The sequence below is a fragment of the Haliotis cracherodii genome, unplaced genomic scaffold (genome assembly GCF_022045235.1).
Source record: "Haliotis cracherodii isolate W230 unplaced genomic scaffold, xgHalCrac1.p SCAF_20, whole genome shotgun sequence".
NCBI classification, from domain to species: domain Eukaryota; kingdom Metazoa; phylum Mollusca; class Gastropoda; order Lepetellida; family Haliotidae; genus Haliotis; species Haliotis cracherodii.
Window position 1 is genome coordinate 18,137,357 of NW_027266276.1, and position 18,272 is coordinate 18,155,628.

Consider the following 18,272-nt stretch of genomic DNA (forward strand, 5'->3'; position numbering starts at 1 on the left):
GACGTCTGTGGATCACAACATTTATTCTATGATAGTATGCAGATACATCATATCCATGCTGTTAGCCTGTCGTAGGCGTAAGAGGGCCAACCGGCCTAGCTGCTGTCCGAGGGTCAAGTTCCGACTAACAGAATGCGTACTATCTTTACTCCACTGTCAGACTGCCATGTATCGCGTTACGACACATATATGGTCAGATTGCAGTATCCCGCACAATGTTATACTTCAGTGGCCAACCGGCAATCCTTTAGCGGTAACTACAAGCCTCTGATCCGTACATGATGATATATCATCTGCTGTCATAATTTGTATTGGCAGCACTGTGAATATTTAGATAGATATATTTAACTTATTTAACAGAGGGTATATATAAAGCATATATACACTTTCTGTTAAAATATAGACTCACTGATACAAGGCTCCAATGATGTATTGTTTTGTCGTGTCAATAATCATATATTAAACACTCTTCCCATTTCGTAATACATTTTTGGTCTTTATCAAACTCTTCAATTATCTCTCTTCTGTGTTCTTCCTCTCAAAATAGGGATAGACCCGATAAGCAGGTTTCCTACCTATTAACCGAGTCATTTCATTACTCATCACCTTAACAACTGCTGGCAATCTAATCACCCATTCAGTTAATAGCTTATCAGCCATCATCATCTCCTCAGCATACTGATGACCAAATAAGAATTCTGCAAGAGTACGATTAAATCGCTTTAATACACCTTGTGCTCTATGATTACCACCTTCACCTCGTCTTTTTTCTTCTTTATGTTTCACACAACGTTGTGAGACAGAGCCAATAAACTCACGACCAAGTCAACTTGTTACAGTTTTGGCCAAGTCAATGGACCTCATTTATATATAAGTGAAACAGCATCGGCTACGTCAGCTGAATCTTTTTACATCAGTTGCTCAACCTTTTGGACAGTGAAAGCAACATCTTCCTTAAATTTCAAAGGATCATCTCTCCACTCATTATTTGAGAGAGCAAAGTCCTGTCGAACTATGTTCCTTTTCAGTAAATCATCGCTGACTTCTTTAACAGAGCTTGTGACACCTTATGAAATACCTATCACATTGTTAGCTCCCTGCTGACGCCAATCAGTATACTCGTAGAAATAGCAACATCACCTCAAATACGTTCGTATGCTTTGTTTTGTTTGTTTGTTGTTTAGCCGCATTCAGCATTATTCCAGCTATATGACGGTCTGGAACGTCAATCCAGTGATTGACAACATGAATAGTGATCCCTGCAAATGGGATAGGTTGACATGCATCAACCATCTCAGCGAGCCTGACCACCCGATTCCGTTAGTGGCCTCTTTGACAAGCATAGTCAGTCCCCTTTCACAGCAAGCAGGGGTTGCCGAAGAATTATTTTACCCCGGATCTTCACGTTCATTTGCCCGCCGATTGTAAGGATTATTGGATGTAATTGGATTGGAGAACAAAACATGTACTGTTGGAAGGTATATTACTGTGACCGTGTATTATCCAAAGGTATCAGGGAATTGAGTTTCAGACTGAGTCATCAACTCAAATCATTGGGTGTGTAAGGATAGTTGCGTCTATACTATTTTCGGAACAAAACATTCTATGTTGCTCCATGTTGAAGTTATAATTAGTGTCTTTTTGTATTTAATGTGTACGTTACACTCCTGGGAATAACAACTGCTTCGTGCGCTTGCTAATTCAATGGGACAGCTTGAAATTCGTCTCTGTGAAATAATTACTACCCACAGCGGACCAGTATACTAGTAACTACTGTGGGAGGTAATAATAAGTTATCAGTAGATAAAGAACGTCATACTATATCTGATGGATATTATAGTGTATGCATAGTGTAATAAGCTAAATATAGCAAGTATTACACAAGATGAGTCAAGTGGAACACTGGCTTTAAACAGTGGAAAACATATTATAAAACATGTTGGGGACTGAGCAAATACACTTGGATTTACAAGAAAAGAAGTGGTATCCAAAGAAAGTACCCTATCAAGAGCTGTGCATCCATGATCCTCAGATTAGTTCATCAGTTAATATTTAATGTAAAAGTCCTTCAACTCTGCTTAGGACTATTCCATGCAGTTAAAGACGAAAAGTACAATAGTGGTAGTACATCATCTTCCTCACCATTACTGTATAAGACTTTAAGACAAAGTATTGTTATAGAGCTCAAAGTTTCTGTATTCAATATAAAACATCACCCTGTGCATGGAGGATATTTGAGTGTGGCACTTCTTATCACACATAATGAGTGATGCTGCAGGGTCATTATACAATGTCATACGATTGCACTTGCTGATTTTAGAGACACTGAATGATTTGATAAACCAGGGATTGAAGACAGGTTATATGCTTACACTAACAAGATGGTATATACACTCGGAAAGCTACTTTTACGGCACTTACTGTCTCTCTAGGAGATTTAAATGATATTGAAGCCAGGGAACCCAGTGAAAGCACTTAGTACAATTTTGTCCTCACTAATGAAAATAAATGGACTAATCTATAATAAGTATAACAGAGCTGTGAATGATATTGATGGAGTTGACACTGCACTTATAGCAACTAACATCGGGGTTGGTGCGAACAATAATCGCTGTACCAATCGTACTTGACAAGGCAGTAGCAGCGGAAATTTATGGACTGACAGGAATATTTATTAAATTTTTCGCCAGTTGCAAAAGAAAGCATTACAACATGATAGTATTCGTGTTCTGGCTGAAGCAAAGTTAAATATAATTGAGAATCATATCTCAACAGCACCAGCCGATGGTAGGATATCTTAGGAAGAGTTTCGTTTTGTTTTGTCAGAACTCGAAATATATAACAATGGAACGAAAGATTCGATCAAATTCTCCTAAGACTAGTGACATTTGTGAGGATAAGAAAAAAAAGGTTCATAGAACAGGGGAAAAACAAGTATACCAACAAGTATTCCGTACCAACACAAAAGCAGAGATTAAGAATAAAATGTTTCCTCGATTTAAGATGGCATCTTGATGAAACGTATATTACATTTTCCATTCAGACACAAAAATACATAGGACATATGTTATACAACGTGAAAAATTGGCCAAATTTTGATGATTTTCAAAAGCAAGAGAAAATATTAAATGGAGACATTTACCTGCTGGTGTATGAACGCTTTTGAAACTAACTGATATCGATAAAGGCAAGACCAAGCTTAGGACAGTTATGGGTTTTGAAGGTATGAAAACAACAATGTGGAACCAGAACGCATACATAATCTTATCCACAAAGACTATGTTGGCACATTTATCCTCAACATCGGACTCATTGAAGGTAAAAACAAGCGATCATTCTTTGGAATTCAGACACATGAGCTTCCGATCAAGAGAAGCAGTAAATATATTTCGCAATTTGAAAGTACTTGACCTGTAGTGCGTGCTTATTGAATATGAGATATCGAGCGTTATCAGTATCCGACATGGTTGTGATCTGGAGTAGCAGGCTGCCAGTGAGCTTACTAGTGCACTCAGCCCTGCAGAGAGTTAAACATCCTGTGACATAGCCACGCGTGGTATTACTATCACCTTGTATGACCACTTACACATGACATGCTGTTTTCTCCTGCAGGTGGCCCGCTGCTTCCAGTGCTGGTATACGCGGCTATCAGAGCGGCCAGGGGGGATAAAGGGTAAGTAAATGCTGTAAATAAAACAATTTCCGTAATCATAAGAAATCTTTACCAAGATTCCGACTATATTCATGAGCATGTTTTTATGATTTCCTATGAAATAGTGACGATGCCATAGAATCCCGATCCACCGGTGGCACCCGTCACAAACATGCACATGTGAGTCAATTGTCCACCTGAAAGAAATATCACCCATGCGTCAAATTTGGAAATGTCCTCCACATGTCTACCAGAACATTTTGCTTTGGTGAGACCTGGAATCTTGTAACCTTTATCAAACAAGTCTTGAGCAATAGTCGTATCACGCGCTTTGAAATCTTCGTAGAATGAGCATGGTCGATTGTACCTGAAAAGTTATGAAACGGAAACATCAAAGGCTGCAGCTGCTGGAATGTTGCTCGACATAAATGTAAAGTGGACGATTGGAAAGTTGAAGTCACCCTTTTGTTTGTTGGAGAGGTTTGTTTAGTCTCTCTGAATCTTTATGCCTAGAAAATTATGAAAATATGTTACTAGTTCAGGTAGATAGATAGGTGGTAGGGACTTGGCTATGTGACCTCTACTGAACAATATGAGAAGAGAAATACCTACAGCTTGATTTCATGGCCGAATGCCCTTGTTTTGATTTTGCCAATCGGAGTAGAAATCTCGAAAGCTAGAAAGCAGTTCGTTTTCGTTTTATCTTTTTATCTTACTGGAACATTGTGAAGTCAGTCTTTTTCTTTATTGGCAAAGACCATGCAGCTATGCTTCGCTCTTTTGTTTTCCTGGTATTTAAAAGTACACAGGTTTTGTTAATCATTTTTTTCAGCTACAGCTGTAAAACCAGATATTTCTTTTGTGAAAACCATGAACCTAGAAAGATTTACTAACTGCAATAGTTTATTTACTAAACATGTAGTAAGTTTTACTGACCTTTTATAAAGGCTCGATCGGTTCTTGATCATTTTAGATCGCTGTTGACAGATGCGTGAATAACAAACAATACAATTGAAACATAACATGCACTGTATAATGATTTTCAGTGGGATTTTAAGTTTATGTACACAATACTACAAACAAATGTCATTGTCAGGTAAATAAAATAAACAAATATTGTTTTACACTTTCAAACTTAACAAACATCTCTTCTCCATTGAATGCATGCTATAAAGTGCTAAATTTTGTCAGTCATGAAACAAATACATTAACAACGTAAGAGGCCAATATATACCTAATCCTCATCTACTTGACTCAAAATGGCGAGCCTGACGGGAACCAAGGCGGACGTGAGGAATGTCACGTAGTCTTGACGCATCGGTGACGTCATTCTCTCCATTCCTTAAAGAATAATGGAGCCGAGGCTCCGAGTTACGAGTTACTTTAAACACATCCCTGCTTATCGAAAATATTTGAACAATACCAAGCAAATAGTGGTATTTGTGTATTTGGTCTAGATATTCCAACTGTTTTGCTTGCAGACGACACAACTCTTGTGAGCACATCGCCACGAGGGCTTCAAAACGCACTTGATACAGTACATTCATATGCCTCAAAGTGGCGACTAACGTATAACCCTTCAAAAAGTAATGTTGTTGTCTTCTCTAAGACAAAACAAAAGGGATTAAATATTAATTGCAAACTTGGTGATATAAAAATAAGAACATCTGACTCTGTCATGTATGGTGGCATACTACTAACGCATAACCTGTCATGTAAATCAAGTATTGAAAAATGTTGCCAAAAAGCAAGACAAAGTATTAATTCGTTAAAATCTGTGGGACTCAACAGTTCTGAGCTACATCCAGCTACAAGTGTAAAAATCTGGTTAAGAATGATATTAAAAACAAGTTTTTACGGCTGCGAACTGCTCTTTGATATTAAGGGTCAAAACATTAATGTCATTGAAAATACTCAACGCTATTTCGCGCGAACTATACAAGGACTTGATAAAAGATCTCCATCAGAATCCACTATTGCTAATCTTGGGCTGTGGACAATGATCGGCTATATCGATAACTGTAAACTTCAGCTGCTTGGCCGCTTATGTAACTTAACCTGTAACAGTCTTGTTAAACATCTTTTTTGCGCATACATTGCAAATCCAACTAATCCTAAATCTATATGTGGAGATTTATTATCAGTTCTTAACAAGTATAACCTACGAAACAACCTTTGTACATATATAAGCTGTGGTGTATTTCCTACAAAGAGAAACTGGAAGCAACTGGTTAATAAAACCATTCATGAATATGAAGAAAATATGTGGCGCAGAAAAGTTTCTGTCAATACAGGTCTTTCACGCTTCATGCTAATACACACAAAGCTTACTCACCATATATTATGGCAACTAGCATATCAGTACCCAGAACAGAGGTCAAGTTTAACATTTTGTGTTAGAGTTTCATCACGTAACAAAACTTCCAGGGACTGTTTATTGTGTAACAAGCATGCCTTTGATTATGATAATCACATCATATTACATTGTGAAGCTCTACTGCAGGAAGGAAATGAACTGTTTTCAACCTTTATTGATCTGCTTGATGTTGAAACCTATGTCCAGTTGGAATTACAAGATGAAGAAGATATGTTGTCATTTTTCTTTGGTGCTCACTTGTCACAATGTATTGATATAGTTACATGGGAATCTGTTATATTGATATTTTCTGCTTATGTACTTACACTAAAGCCTTACCTTGATTATGTCATCTGATCTAACCTTTTGTACTGTGTGAATGGCATGACACTGGTGCTACTGTCTTTTATTGTATATATGTACAGGTAATATAAGCTTGTGTGAATACGTTTGATTAATTATGTATAATCTTCGGATTAATTTCTGGAGGAAATAAAGAATCTCTCTCTCTCTCTCTCTCTCTAAGAGGCCAATATATACCTAATCCTCTTCTACTTGACTCAAAATGGCGAGCCTGACGGGAACCAAGGCGGACGTGAGGAATGTCACGTAGCCTTGACGCATCGGTGACGTCATTCTCTCCATTCCTTAAAAAATAATGGAGCCGAGGCTCCGAGTTACGAGTTACTTTAAACACATCCCTGCTTATCGAAAATATTTGAATAATACGAGAACTCTCTGTCGACTGTTTTTATACAGTGTCAGTCGCCCCTGTTGCACGTGCACCAAGCTCCGTCGCAAGATGCTATTAACAATGCATGGTACAATGCTCTTCATAATTTCGTGTTTTTTAATATATCAATCGATTGCATCTTGTAAATAAATGCTGACGGGGATTTTGACCTGCAAAACGATTTCAACTAAGATTAATCTTAACAACTTAAGTCCAAAGATAAGATATCTGAAGTTTAAGATACATTTTCGAAACTATCTTAAATATGTCTTAGATCGCACAAAGTTACGATACCTATCGTATCTCTGACTCATTTGTATTAGAGATTGAAAGAACGGGATATTTACCAATGACGTCACGGGGATTTCCCAGCCGCTGACATTAACAACAACATGAAGGATTGAGACGGAATTCATGATCACCTCGTTAGGTCACATTGTTTAACACGCATCTTTCCGCACAGTCTTACATGTGTCCTATTAGTAGACGTTCTGTTCTTATAATAAAGATTGATATGACTTCCCGAACATAAATAAAAAAAAATTTGCCATGCAAAGGCATTTTTTTTCAAATCCAATAAAAGTAATAATCAAGTATTGTAGTGTTACCACGCTATAACTACTAAAGTCCACTAGAATTGAAATACTGTCACAGTGCCAAAATATACTTCACTATTTCCCCTTCAAATGGTCATCTCGAGAGAGCGCAGACCCTTGTGTAAATAATCGCATACAAAGTCAAGGACGAAAGTAAGGGACGTTATTCTATATGACAATGACGAGACCTTTGATTGAACAGGTGGCGTTCAGTATATAACACGTGTTCAAGTCTGACATAACGTGATGTATACTGCGTCAGTTGGACAATACTGCTTGTTTGTTGTTTTACGTCAAAAGTCAAGTTAATAGTAAAAACACAACCATCATACCTGGAAACACAAAACCAAATTGTTCACGAAGCAGCGCATCCACGAGCGTGTCAAAATGACAATCCAAGCTTATTATTTATTTGTTTGTTGTTAAACTCCCCTCCAACATTACAACTATACGACGGCGGTGTGTAAATAAACGAGTCTCAACCAGACAATCCAGTGATTGAAATCAAGAGCATCGATCTACATAATTCGGATTCGATGACGTGCATCAACGAAGTCACCGAGCCTGACCTCCCTATCCCGTTTGTCCCCTCTTACGACGAGCATAGTATCCCCTTTGTACGGTTTTATATGAAATAGTGTATCTTTTATTTCTTTTCAAATTATGTATGTAAAACAACTTTGATAACGTCAATTTTGTACAGGAAAGTAAGTAGACGATTTGTTAATCGTTGTACTTTATAAACATAAAAGTATGTTGTTTCCGACTTTTGTCACACACTATCTTAATATGAACAAGAGATAAATGTCATATCTTTACACAACAGATGCTGGGTGCAAAATGCTGGCGGCTTTGAATGGCTGGTGTACGTTCCAAACCTCCTTTGTATCCTGGTAAGATGGTTAAATATACAACATAACAACTATTTAAATTATTGACATATGTTCATATTTGTTTATTTCTCTATGTCCTTATTTCCTCTCTGAAATCCTCCATGGTGTGATTCCTCACATTGTTACATTTATCCGCAGCCTTGAAATGTTTGGATGGTTTCAATAAGAGGCGTACAGCCCTTCTCCCACATGCACTCTTTTTCATATCTGCATCCTTTGCTACATGTACATTTCTCACCCCTTGCGGACATACTTGCGTTCCTTGGCTTCTCTGAAACATGTACATTTCTGTAAGCCACCATCAGTTCTTTGACATCCGTGAGCTCCTATCTTTGATTTTGCATTATCACAGGTCAACGTGTTCTTCCTCTTCGGGATCCTAAAAATATTGTTGACCCAACTGCAGTCTCACCCTAATGAACCCAGCAGTTACAGGTATGTCTAGTCCACAGCAAATGTGATTTAATTTGACATAATATTTGTAGTAAAACTAAGTGGAGTAAAACTAAGTGGAGTAAAACTAGAGTAACCACAGTTTGTATTTGCTAGCGCTTTCAACTTTTACCACATAAGAGTCTCATGATGAACCGAAAGAAAATTGTAACTCATAGTTACGTGACGTCATAACATGTATGAGAACTATGACATCACAATACCAAGGTAACAGTGAGCAAATAACTTACGCCTATACATTTAACTTTGGCACGTCTTTATGATGAAATGTTGCACTTTTTTATCAATGAAGCTTATATAGCGAGAAAACTAACAAGTTTGCGGCTTCCACAAGCACCTAAAAGTGCCCTTGCTGACCACTAATACTAATAAAACTAACTAAAGATGAAAGTGTAGCTGATAACCAATACCCCCATAGGTACAGCTTTCTAAAGGTATTGACTGATAAAGTGCAACTGTGAATTATTGCACGATACATAATTTTGGGGTAATACATGCCAAATCATGCCCCCGGCTCTACGAGAATCCTATGATGAACATGGCGTAGTAGTCATAAATAAAAGCCTGTGTAAAACATTGCCACCTTTCATGTTGATATGTATACTTATGTGTTGCTTTAATACTTCTTAAACCTCAAATTCTGCAAAAAACACAGAAAAGTTACTGCAGCTTCTTCCCCGAAACACAACACAAAATGACGACCAAAGTTGAAGGTCGCATTTTCCTGAGAGAAACATGCCGAAAGCTTGGTTCTCAGAAGAAACAAAAACGCTCATGATTGACACCCCCTTCGAGTCTCCGTTGTTCATGTTGCGTGACTGATTATATGCTAGTAACCTATATATATGTTCCCGAATTGGGCAGCCTGTTGGGTAACTGTGGGTAGGGGAGGACGGGGGGACATTGAACAAATCAAATTGAATCCGTTTGCAGTCTCTTAAGGTATCATTGTTATCTGCTGAGGGGTTACAAATGTCACAGAGCTTCTGGCCCTCTCCTTGTAGAATGTGCACGTAGACAACAATCTGTCAATCTACTTAAATTAAAAGAGTTTGTCGATATAAAAACATTGTACTTTCGTAAGGGCATTGTCTCGCTGCCTGTCTGACTGAAGACGAAATTACCGAGGAATTTGACCAACAGTCCGTCACACCTGTCAAACGATTGACCATAAAGTACGGTGGTGTGGTCGAACACACCGACACCTACCTCTTCACTTTCGCCCAAACATCAATCCCTCAATCGGTTACTGTAACATTGCAATGAAGGTGTATATCCCCAATCGACTCCAGTGCTACACCTGCCAAACGTTTGGACATGGATCCAAGTTCTGCCATGCCTCCGCTGTTTGTTACTGCAGAGGTGACAAGCACGAGGCCACTGACTGCAAACTGCTTTAGGAACCATTTGGTTTCTACAAAAATCATGTCCTGTCTGGGAACAAGAATCACAAAATATACAAATAAAGACTGAAGAAAATGTCTCTACCATGAAGCTAAGAAGAGGGCTGTAGGTCTTACTACAACCACTTCTACTATCTCCTACTCTGTTGCTGTCTCGCGTCCTCCTGTCACCACTGCATCTATCAACTGCCAGACTGATCTGACATGGGTCAAGTCTGTCCAGCCACTTCCAACTGCTTCTTTTCCAAAACCAGCTGTGACACTTTCGTCTGTGATTCCACTCAAACCAAAAACCTGTAAAAATGGTGATTATTAAAAAAACAAAAAACAAAAACAAAACAAAAACAAAAGAACTGCAAACATCAACACAAAAGGCCACTTCTCGTCTTGAGGTCCCCATTGAGATTCAAAACTCTTTTGGTCTTCTGGACAAGGCAGTACCTCCATCTCCACGCGACATCAATAGGAGTACGACAAAGTCTTCCTTAAGTTCGCATGATATTTCACCTGTGGAAGCACCACCACCATGAATCCATAGCACATTATCAATGGAATTGCAGAGGTCTTCAGAACAATTTTAATGAAATACAACTTTTAATTCAAGATTTTAAACCGTCAAGTTTTTGTCTCCAAAAAACAAACCTTACAAACACGGATCCGTTTGATATCTATCAGTACAGTTTTTACCACTTGTATTCCACTCCTGGTGAAAAAGCTCTACAAAGGCCGATTTGTCTTTATTCCAAACATTATATACACAAAAACTCAAACCTGACAATTTCAGTAATTGTCCTGGTCCTATACAACTCTTTTCAGATCAAGTAAATGCCATTGGAGACGAGAGCATTCCTAAGTCCTCTGCAAACTCCCATATAAGTAAACCATGGTTTGATAATGATTGTAAACAAGCTAGGAAAAATAGGAAGATATATTTCCGTCGACATTCCACTGTGCAAAACCTGAATAATGTTAAAATCATGGGTGACAAAGCAAAACGTACTTTTAAACGAAACAGACGTCAATCCTGGAGAAACTATGTGTCTAAAATCAATTCTCACAAACCAATGTCCACGGTGTCGAAAACGATTCAAAGGATCAATGTCTGGAGTTAACCTTCTCAAATATGTTAGCACACTTTTAAAAACTAAATCTTAAGCTTGGTGAAACTTTGGCAAATTATTCCTGATAATGGTGAGGACTATAATGAAACATTTTCATTATTTGTTCATTATCAGCTCTTGAAACACTTACTCAATTCATGTTTGGAAACACTAGTTGATATATTTGATGAAATATGGACATCTGGAAATTTCCATCGTTCGTGGCACAATGCTATTATCATTCCCATACCAAGGCCTGGACAGGATCATACAGATCAATCTGTCAGTTACTGTCAACCATTATTAACTACCTGTGTGTGTAAAACCATAGAGGATATGGTCAACAATTGATTAATCTGGTAGGTGACATCCAGTGTGGTTTTCAAGTACCATTGACCATGTGGTGCGTTTAGAAGCGTTCAAAAAACGACATACTGTATCAATCTTTTTCGGCCTAGATAAGGCATATGATACAACATGGAAAGATGGTATTTTAACAGATTTGTATGAATTTGGATTGAGGGGCAGGTTACCTCAGTTCATTTTTAAACAACAGACAATTTCAAGTATGAGTGGGCTCAACCTTGTCTGATCATCTCGATCAATATCTGAGCTTTCCAGAAGGCAGCATCCTATCTGTCACACTTAATAGCATCAACATTATTTATCGAGTCTCTCCAAAATTAAACAATTACGTTGTTGGTTCACTTTTTGATGATGATTTCAACATTCCTTGTTGTGGTAAGAATATGAATACAAAAAAAGGACCTCTACAGCTCTGTCTTAATAAAATTTTAAAAAGGGCCAACGAAAATAGCGTCGAATTTTTTAAATAACTCTTTGTCATAAATTATAAACCTCACAAGGATCCAGATATATTTTTAGATGGTACTCCTATCAAGGTAGTAGATGAGGCCAAACTGCTGGAGCTCATATTTGACTGTCATCTCACATTCTTATCACACACGCAAAGTGTTGGAAGGCTCTCGAATTGTTAAAAGTCGTTTCATATTCCATGTGGGGAGGGGATCTAACCACCCTCCTTCACGCTCCACACTAGACTATAGTTCTATTGTCTATGGTGGAGCCTGAAAAAGCAATTTAGAAAAAATAGACACAGTACATCAACAAGGCCTGAGGCTCTGTCTTGGAGCTTTAAGGACCTCTCCCGTGGACAGTTTGTATGTGGAGGCTGATGAACCTTGCCTCTAACAGCACCGCATTAAACTTGCACTGCAATACATCACTTAACTGCATTCAAATAAATCAAATTCAGCATACAATTGCGTTTTCCAAACTCAATATTTTAATAGCTTTGACCCAACAAGCTAAGAATTTTATGTCGTCATATCATCCTGTTATGATAGACATTTTAGAACTAAATAATGATCTTTCCACTGGCCGATCTGACATCATCTTTTGCTGGTTTCCAAGTCATGTAGGCACAACAGGTAATTTGAAAGCTGCTAAAACAGCTCTTGACAAACCGTTTTCTCCACTTCTTATCCTGTACAGTGGTTTCAAACCAACCATCAAGAATTATACTCGGGATCTCATGAAAAAGAGGTGGAACACCAAGGTTGGAATAAGTAAACTTCACGAATTAAAATCAGAAATCGGTCAAACCTACTTGGGTTGTCACTGTGTGGACTTTGCAATTGCAAGGGATTCACATTATCAAACAGTAAATCTGTAAGATCTCTTTTCCCGTGTAAGAGGTCATCTCATTATCAGCTACTTGAAAGAAATTGGTCTGTATAATAAATAATCAATATGCATGTGAATAATTAATTTCTTGTTTTTAAATTTGGTGTGATAATTTTACCAACTGACATTATTGAAGGCTCTGTCCACTAGGTTGAAGTATCATAAAATTATTGTCCCCCTGTGAGACACATCATCCTACCATGATCGATGTAACTATCACCAACCAGTGTTACTGGTTGCCTATAGCCTGTGTTTTAAAACTTTATGAATGATATTCTTATGCCCAAATATGTTTGCAAAATATAACTTTGTATTCATGGATAAATTGTGTATGCATCATCTTGGTCTCATCACTATATGGCTGAAATCATGCTGATGCGACTATAATTCTTTAACACACTCACCCCATCCAACAAAACAGAAAGACCATTACCCAAAATCAGATCAACATCCAAGACTCACATATGCTCCCACCATGCCCCGCCGACATTACGATGACTTCATCACAACCAGGAGTAAGGCCTCCAACAACTCGCCCTAGGTGGAAAGACTGACTGCTTGCGCCACCGGGTCAGCCACATTCTTCAAAAGACCCCACCACCCCACCACAAACACCAAACCTCACCCAAGAGAAGAAGACCATCAAAGACCTCGAGGAACACCTGGACATCACCATTGCCCCAGCCGACAAGGGTAGAGCCACTGTCATCCTTGATAAGTCTAAGTTCCATTCCCTGGTCAACAATTTGCTATCCGACACTACCACCTACCAAAAGTTCAAGAAAGTCCCAACCGGCAGACTAGAACGCCAACACAAATCCACTCTGAAACGCCTTAAAACACTTTTGAGCTCACAATCCAGTAGTACTACAAACTTTCCGTCTCACAACCACAACCCCCATATACCCTTGCCACATCAAGAGAAACAAAAACAACATCAACGCCAGATTACCTGTATGTTCTAGAAACACTGTCTACTACAGCACTGCTCAGGACCTCACCAGAATACTCTCCCCTTTCGGGAAGACAGCCAAATCATACAATGAAGACTCCTCCTTTGTCAAAAGATCCAGATCATCAGCTATGATGTTGTTGATCTCTTCTCTTCACCACCGTCCCTACTGATGAATCCCTGGAAATCCTTCGTCAATGCATCTCCAACCTAGATCAACCACTCGATACCAACCTCTCCATAGTTCACTTTGGGAGACGACACTGGGGAGAGCAGATCCACCTTGTGAAACCTCCCGTCCAGTAGATACCTGCGTCAAAGAACATAAGACTTCAACAACCAAAGCAGACAGCAAATCAGCCCTCTCAGACCACGAACAAATACTATCTAGCCATCAAAGTCCATAATCCTCTGAACCAAACATCCGGACTTCACTAAAAGAATTTTCCCAGAAGTATAGAAATCTGCTGTCACAACATACGTGAAGGGTATTACATCTCGTCTGCCTATGAAGATTTAATCAAGCTATAGAATATTTTAATTTTGATTCAATCAGCTTGTCACAACTGTTTAAACCTTTTAATCCTTATCCTCACTCCCCATCTGGCTTCATTACCCATGTGATCCGTTACCTGTGTGCTATTATTTTATTCTTACTGTACATTTGGCTTGTTATCTATTGGCTGTTGTTGTCAAAGTTAATCTGCTGCTTAAATTTACATGCCAGGCATTAATGCCTCTCATCAGTTAGTTGTTGTCACTCCAGCTTGATAACGGTGTAAGAATCTACATCAAAACGTCGGTCAGTAGACCAGACAAAATTGTTATCCAGAAAGTGGTACGTTTTCTTATGTTTACTTCTGTTTTGAAAAACAGGGCGATAAATACCAATGCAATAAAAAAAGGTTTTCTGAGATCATGAATATAGCGAGAGGCGACATCATCGAAGCTGCCTTGACAGGATGCAAGATGTCTGCAAACGGACTCGGTGACGATTATGATTTGGGAGTCGGACACATCCGTAGACCATCTTGAGTCCGACTCCGATGAACAAGACATGAGCGTAAGTAACATTTGGCATTGTCATGTCTAAAGTTCACATGTAATATTTCCACCAAAATAAAGGTTGTCACATGACCATTGATACTCTGTTGTGATTGGTCTGGAAAACATCCTTCATTAAATTGAAAATATTGTTATATTTTCTATAAATGTAGACTGATTTGTCTCTTGAATTGAACTTATTTTTAAAATGTCAAACAAAGACAAACTTCTTTTTTAGCAAAAGATTTTAATGGGCCAAATGGAGATAATTAGGAACATGAACAAGTCATATTATCTCCCCTTGACCAATATAAATTTCAGTTAAGACAAGCCTCATTAGAAGGAAGCCATTATGATAAACTGATGAAATTATTGCTACACAAATGTCCAATCATGACATTCTGATGGGAGATAAATGGGAAGATGTTGAAGATTTTCCCATAAATGTGCTTTGCATAACACTTAATCTGTAATATATGAAATCTTATGCGTTTACTGTTCAAATAAAACAATGTCATAATTCAAAATAATGTGTAAAATGTGAACACCTTTTAATATCTGGTTATTCGTATTCGATATTCTTCAGTGGTCCACTCTCTCTTCCTTGCTCTTATTGACAGAAGTGTATTCTGCACAGGGGTTGTTGCTGTTTGGAGAAAGGGTAAACCGACCACATAGCGATTAGATAATTGTGAGGTGATAGGGTAAACTGCCCTTTTCAGCCAAGAGGTTCTTCAATATCCTATCTACACCGAGTCAAATTAAAAACTTCACATTTTTAAAAGTAATCCCATATATGATATACAACGGACAAATGTATCAGAGAAGGTAATTTTTTATCATAAATGTCCAAAGCAGGATTTTAATTAACGGTGGTAACCATAATTTGTTCCAAGCATCCGGTAATAAAATCAACAGTTTAAATCATAAGTCCCAAGCACGAGAATCTGATGGCACACAAGTTCAGTAGCGTGTATGGCCACCATGTGCGTTGACAACTGCCACACAACGCCGCCTCATGGACCTGGTGATGCTTGTGAACGCATGATTGGGAAGACGACGCCATTGTTGCTGCAAAATGGTGCCAAGATCTTGCAAATTCTAGTTGGTTCTTGAGAGTGCGCAGACTTCTGCCAAGAGCATCCCAGACGTGTTCGATGGGATTGAGGTCGGGTCCATGACGTTGACTCCCGCATTCTGAAGGAAATTCCTTGTCAAAATCGCTGTGTGGGGTCTGGCATTATCGTGTAGGAATATCAAACCGGGTCAATGTGCTGCCATAAAAGGCAGAAGTTCTGGTGCCAGTACCTGGTTGCGGTAAGCAGAGCTCAGCGTTGAGGTTGCCACGGATGACAAGAAGCCTGGAACGTGCATTGCCACAGAAAGCTCCCCACACCATGACACTTCCGCCTCGAAATCTGTCAACTTCCTGTACGCAACACTTGGCGTAACGTTCATGACGGCGCCTCCACACCCTCGCCCTACCATCAGCAAATCGAAGAGTCCATCGTAAGTGTCGCTGTGCCCACAATTGACGTTGACATCTGTGTAATTGAGTCGGAATCGGCCTGCAGTATGGCCGTCGCGCTTGAGGTGAGTTTCGAACAGTTTGCGCACTCAGTCTACCCCTAAACAGTTCATTTCTGGTTGATGTAGCCGTCACAAATCGGTTTCGGAGGTGACTTAAGACAATCTGACGATCCTCTGCATGTGACGTCACACGTGGTCGACCTGGCCGAGGGCGATCAGCGGTGGTACCCGTTTGCTGTAGACGCGTCTGTAAATCATAAACAGTCCGTCGACTACAACCCATCGTCCTTGCGACTTCAGCTACGGACGTTCCTGATGGCACGTTCACGTTGCACATTTGAAAGGTGTGGCATAACAAATGGCCGTAAAGACTTTTGTTTTCTTGTGTTTTTCTTTTTTTATAAATGACTGCTAACAAGTATGGCTGAAAACACGTGCGGTATTATGGCCACGTGACCAGTTGCACCTGAAAAAGCACTTTTGCCACTATAGTGCTGTGCACATGATTTTGATCGATTCACCTGCACCAAAAACAGGTGTTATCTGAAGACAAAACGTGGCCATTACTGTTTAAATACACAATAAGGGCCCACAATGATAACTGGTCAAAATGTTAAAATTTTAGGATTGTTAAGTTTTTAATTTGGTTCAGTATATTAGCGGTAGTCCAAGATAAATAGAATAATACGACAGAGTTCAATATAACCTTTAGATATGGATGGCAATATGGCAAACCGAGCAAGTCGGGTGTTGCAATAGCTCTGTGTGTTGTTTAAAATAGCTGAATAATCTGGACAGTTATGAGACTGTAAGTACCATATAGCACAATGGGAATGTGTATGGAACAGTTTCGGGTGTTTCAGGGCAGTCGCGTCCCGAATACCTCGTAAACATGCCATGACGAATATGGCTACCCGTATCACGGTGTTGAACTTGATTCTTATGACAAGGCATGCGAGGATCAACGTATGCTTCGGAGCAAGGGTCGGCAGCAAACAAATGTTTTTTACTCATCCAAAACAAAGCAAAATTGACCCAGTCTTCGAGGCCATTCAGGGACTGACTGCTAAAATCGACGAAATTATGGAATCCAACAAGGCCCTTCAGAGTAAGTTGGAAAATGTTAATGCAACTATTCAGAGCCTCACAGATCAGTTATGTATTGTGGAAGAGAGATGTGAACATTTGGAGTTGGAAAATAGGAAATTGAGGGAATATGTTTATAAACTCGAAGATAAACTTGACTACCTTGAGCATCAAAGCAGACGATCGAACGTGATATTTCACGGTGTACCCGAATCTGGACCAAATGAAACCTGGGATGATTGTTAATCGTTGGTGAGACCGGCTGCAACTTGATAACTCTAAAAGAGTGATCAATCGAGCACACAGGATCATGGGAGTTAAGACGATGTTAGATTGAATCCCCTATGATCACCAGAGATGAAAAATAGTTACATCAGCTATGAAATTAAAGGGTACATCGATGTGGATTAGCGAAGACTTCTCGAGGAGAGTGAGCGAGAAGAGGAGACATTTGAAACTGATGATGATGGAGGCTAGGAGAAATGACCAACGAGCTTATCAAAGATTTGACAAGTTGTATATTGACTGACGTGTGTACACTTATGATCTTGACAAGGGACTCACAACCTGATGTCAATTTCAACACCAACACCAAGGACGTGTCTATATCATGTGTTGGAACGTGCACGGTTTACAAAATAAGCTAAATAACGACAGCTTCAAGTATTTTCGCACTGATCACAGTAGCTTTGGTCTTGTAGTATATGGAACAACTGAAGCAAGGAAAGCATAGAGACCATGTTCCCCGAGTACAGAGTACAGAGAGT

The 18,272-nt window shown here is 39.1% G+C and overlaps 1 protein-coding gene across 1 annotated transcript in view; it reads left to right on the forward strand.

The window, feature by feature from the left end:
- The window catches only part of LOC139470054 (calcitonin gene-related peptide type 1 receptor-like), a 125,925-nt gene that overhangs the window by 93,368 nt on the left and 14,285 nt on the right, over nucleotides 1–18,272 (forward strand). Inside the window, exons 6-8 of the mRNA XM_071252342.1 lie at nucleotides 3,613–3,673; nucleotides 8,164–8,230; nucleotides 8,583–8,665. Of these exons, the coding sequence (XP_071108443.1) occupies nucleotides 3,613–3,673; nucleotides 8,164–8,230; nucleotides 8,583–8,665 (211 nt within the window). The remainder of the gene's footprint in view (nucleotides 1–3,612; nucleotides 3,674–8,163; nucleotides 8,231–8,582; nucleotides 8,666–18,272) is intronic.